The sequence below is a fragment of the Opisthocomus hoazin genome, chromosome 1 (genome assembly GCF_030867145.1).
Source record: "Opisthocomus hoazin isolate bOpiHoa1 chromosome 1, bOpiHoa1.hap1, whole genome shotgun sequence".
Classification (NCBI taxonomy): domain Eukaryota; kingdom Metazoa; phylum Chordata; class Aves; order Opisthocomiformes; family Opisthocomidae; genus Opisthocomus; species Opisthocomus hoazin.
The window spans coordinates 61,787,397-61,790,907 of NC_134414.1; the positions used below are offsets into that span (position 1 = coordinate 61,787,397).

General features: G+C 74.5%; 1 protein-coding gene across 1 annotated transcript; it reads right to left on the reverse strand.

Annotated features, from left to right (window-relative positions):
- Window positions 1-642: 642 nt before the first annotated feature.
- SOX21 (SRY-box transcription factor 21) lies at window positions 643-1,745 on the reverse strand. The gene has a single exon (XM_075435301.1). It carries the CDS (start codon window positions 1,623-1,625, stop codon window positions 774-776), a length of 852 nt encoding a protein of 283 aa, XP_075291416.1. The 5' UTR covers window positions 1,626-1,745; the 3' UTR covers window positions 643-773.
- Window positions 1,746-3,511: the final 1,766 nt, after the last annotated feature.

Sequence of the window (3,511 nt, forward strand, 5' to 3'; positions counted from 1 at the left end):
ATGTGAAACACTTCATGTTGGCGGTGGGGGAGACGGATTTTCTTTTAAATGAGAATACTCCTCTGTCAAAGCAAAGCTCTGTTTCAGTTCAGCTAAATAATAAATAGATAATTATCACTCAGACAAAAAAGTCTGATTTAACCTTAGATAATATTGCGATCCCCGAGCGGTCCCGCAATATTTTTATTCCCTTTGAAAGGCATTCCTTTTCTTTTTCTTTCCTTTTTTCTTTTTTTCTTTCGGGTTAAAACTGACTCGACCGTGGGCGAAGTAAGTACCAAGAGTTTCCAATCCGCGACCTAACGTTTCCACAGAGATATACAAATTTACAGTCTGAGGGCGAGACTTAACGACTGGGGGGGGGGGACACACGGGGACAGGGGGACCGAGATCCACGCGTCTTTCCTCTGGCGGAAATCACGGCCCGCGCCCGCCGGCCTCCCCTAGCAGCGGCCGGCAGGGACCCCCCAGGCGGGGCAGGGCGCGGAGCGGGACGCGCGGCTCCCCACGCACACGGAGCGGCGCGGCGGGGGGGCACCGAGCTCCCCGGCCCTGACCAGAACAAGCGCCTTTAGGCGCAGGCCGGGCCGGTCGCTCCCCACACCCCCCCCCACCCCAACGCCCCCCTCCCCGTTCGTTCTTTCTCCCCCCGCCCGGCCCGGCTACCGGCACAGACCGCATGCAACACACACAAGCTCGACGCGGGGCTGCGGGCGGGGACGCGCAACAGGTGGGCGCCGGCGGGCCCCGGGCGGGCCCCCCCCGGCCGCGGGTCATAGGGCCGCGGCGTAGGCGGCGGGGTAAGGGTCCAGCTGCGGTTTGCCCATGCCCGGCAGGAGGATGTAGGCCAGCGGCGGCTGCAGCCCCGGGCCGGGCCAGGCGCTGCAGTTGCAGGGGATCATGTAGCCCGGGTTGCCGGGGGACGGGTGCGAGTGCGTGTGCCCCCCGGCGGCGGCGGCGGCGGCGGCGGCAGCGGCGGCGGCGGCGGCCCCGTGGAAGGCGCCCGCCCCGCCGGCGCCGGGGTAGCCGAGCGAGGAGGCGTAGGGCAGCCCCGAGCCCGAGGAGGAGGAGGAGGAGGAGATCTCGGCCATTTTGGAGCCCAGGTCCAGCAGGGAGTAGGGGCTGCCGGCGGCGGCGGCGGCCGCGGCCGCCGCGGCGGCGGCCGCCGACTGCGGGAAGAAGACGCGGGCGGCGGCGGCGGCGGCGGCTGCCGCCGCCTTCTCGGGGTTAGCGAGCAGCGAGTCGGGCACCAGCCCGCCGGCCGCCCCGCCGTGCAGCCCGCCCGCCTTCAGCCCGTGCGGGTGGTCGTGGTCCGGCACGCCGCCCAGCCCGTAGGGCACCGGGAAGGCGAACTTGTCCTTCTTGAGCAGGGTCTTGGGCTTGCGGCGGGGCCGGTACTTGTAGTCGGGGTGCTCCTTCATGTGCATGGCCCGCAGCCGCTTGGCCTCGTCGATGAAGGGCCGCTTCTCCGACTCGGTCAGCAGCTTCCACTCGGCGCCCAGGCGCTTGCTGATCTCCGAGTTGTGCATCTTGGGGTTCTCCTGGGCCATCTTCCGCCGCTGCGCCCGCGACCACACCATGAAGGCGTTCATCGGTCTCTTGACGTGATCCACCGGCTTGGACATCGTGGTGTCCCCCCGCCGCTCCGCCGCCGCCGCCGCCTCCTGCCGCTCCTCCTCGCCCCTGCCGCGCCCCGCTCCTCCAGACGCGATCTCGGCGGGGGCCCCGGCGCGGCTCCGGCGGGTGCGGGGCGGCGGCGGCGCCTCCCGGTCAGGGCGCTGCGGCGGGCGGGACGGGCGGCGTTCCCCGCCCGGGCCGCGGAGCCTCCCTCGGCGCCGCCGGCCTCCGGGCCAGGGCTCTCTCCCTCGGCGCTCCCAGCGAGCGGCACCGGCCGGCGTCCAGGCGCGACGGCGGAGGAGTCCCGGCGAGCTCCGAGCGGGGGGGTCCTCGCTTCGCTGCGGGCGCGGCGCTCCTCGGCGGTCCCCGGCGCGGCGGCGAGCCCCGGACGGGGCGGCGGTCAGAGCCCGCCTGGAGCCATCTCCGCCCGCGGATCTCGGGGCTGGGGGGGGGTGCGGGGACGGGACCCGCCCGCCGCGGCGCGGGACCGGGTCCGGGGCGGCTCGGGCGCTGCGGGGAGGCCCCGGGGGCGCGGGCCGCCCCCGCTCACAGCTGCCCCGCTCCGCTCGCGGGGGCCCGGCGAGGCGCCCGCTCCTCGCACATCGTCGCCGGGCGCGGCGGCCTCCCGGTTCCCGCCGCCGGACAAACTTCGGTAAGTTCGGGGCGGGCTGCGGGGCGCTCCGCCTGCCGCGCCGCTCCCCCTTCTCCGGCGGCCGCCAGGTCTCTCTGGGTTTTCTTGGCCGCCGATCCGGAGGGGTGGCGGGGCGGGCGGGAGCGGCGGGGGGCGGAGGGAGGAGGAGGAGGAGGAGGCGGAAGGCGGGGGGGGTGGGGGGTGTTCCTAATTAAAACGCTCGCGGTCCCGCGCCCGGCGGGCCGCCGACCCGGTTATAAAGCCCGCGGAGGGGTCCGCGGCCGCCGCACTCGCCCCCCCTCCTCCGGCCCCGTCGGCGCGGCGGCAGGTAACGCGCGCGCCCCGCATGCCTCCGCGCCGCGCGCCGCCCTATATGTTCGCATGCGGCCTGCCCGCGCCGCGCGCCGCGGGCAGGCAGGGGGCGGGGCTGCCGCGCCGGGAGGGGCGGGGCCTCCGCTTTCCCCGCCCCTCCCTCCGCGTCCCAGGGAGGGACGGGGACGGATGCGGCGCATGCGCACTGAGCCCCGCGCCGCCGCCGGTGCCCGGTGCCGCGGGGTGTAGGGGGGGGTGGGGTGGCGGATGCGCTCGCCCGGTGCCGGCGGCGGGGTTCGGGGCGGTTTGTGGGGTGCCGCGGGCTTTTCCCCGCGGAGGGCCGGTGCAGCGGGCGCGCCGCTCCCGGAGAGCACCGGCGCACGGGTCGGCAGCTCCCGGGACGCGTAGGAAGGAGCCCGGCGCTGGGCACCCACCGGCGGGACCCCGCGGCCCCCGCCTCGGTCCCGATCCCCTCCGCCTCCGGAGCCGCCCTTGCCAGCGCCTGACCTCCCGCAGCCCGCTTGGCCGTGGAAGCTAAAAAGCTCCCGTCGGTTGTGAAAGGCGGGGAGATGGAGACAGACACCGGCGGCGGCCGGCCCGCGGGCTGAGCGGGGAAGCGGTGTTTGCGGCAGGCTCCCGCCGCCGGACCCGGCAGCGGGGGGGTCGGGCTGTCCGCCCGCCGGCCGGCCGGCAGCTTCCCGCTCGGAGGGGAGCAGCCGGGGGGGGGGTTTCGGCTGCGTGAAACCCTCCCGCCTGAGCGGGGAAGGAGCGGCTCCCGGTGTTCGCTCCTGCCCGTGTCACCTCACCGTGTCTGACTGCCGAGGGGCGAGGGCTGGGCCCCCCCGGCTCTCCCCGCGCAGACCGCGGGTGCCGCCGCCATCGACCCCCCCTCCCCGCCCGGTTCGGTGCGGGGGAAGACGAGGGCGCGGTTTGCCGGTCCCCAGCCGGCGC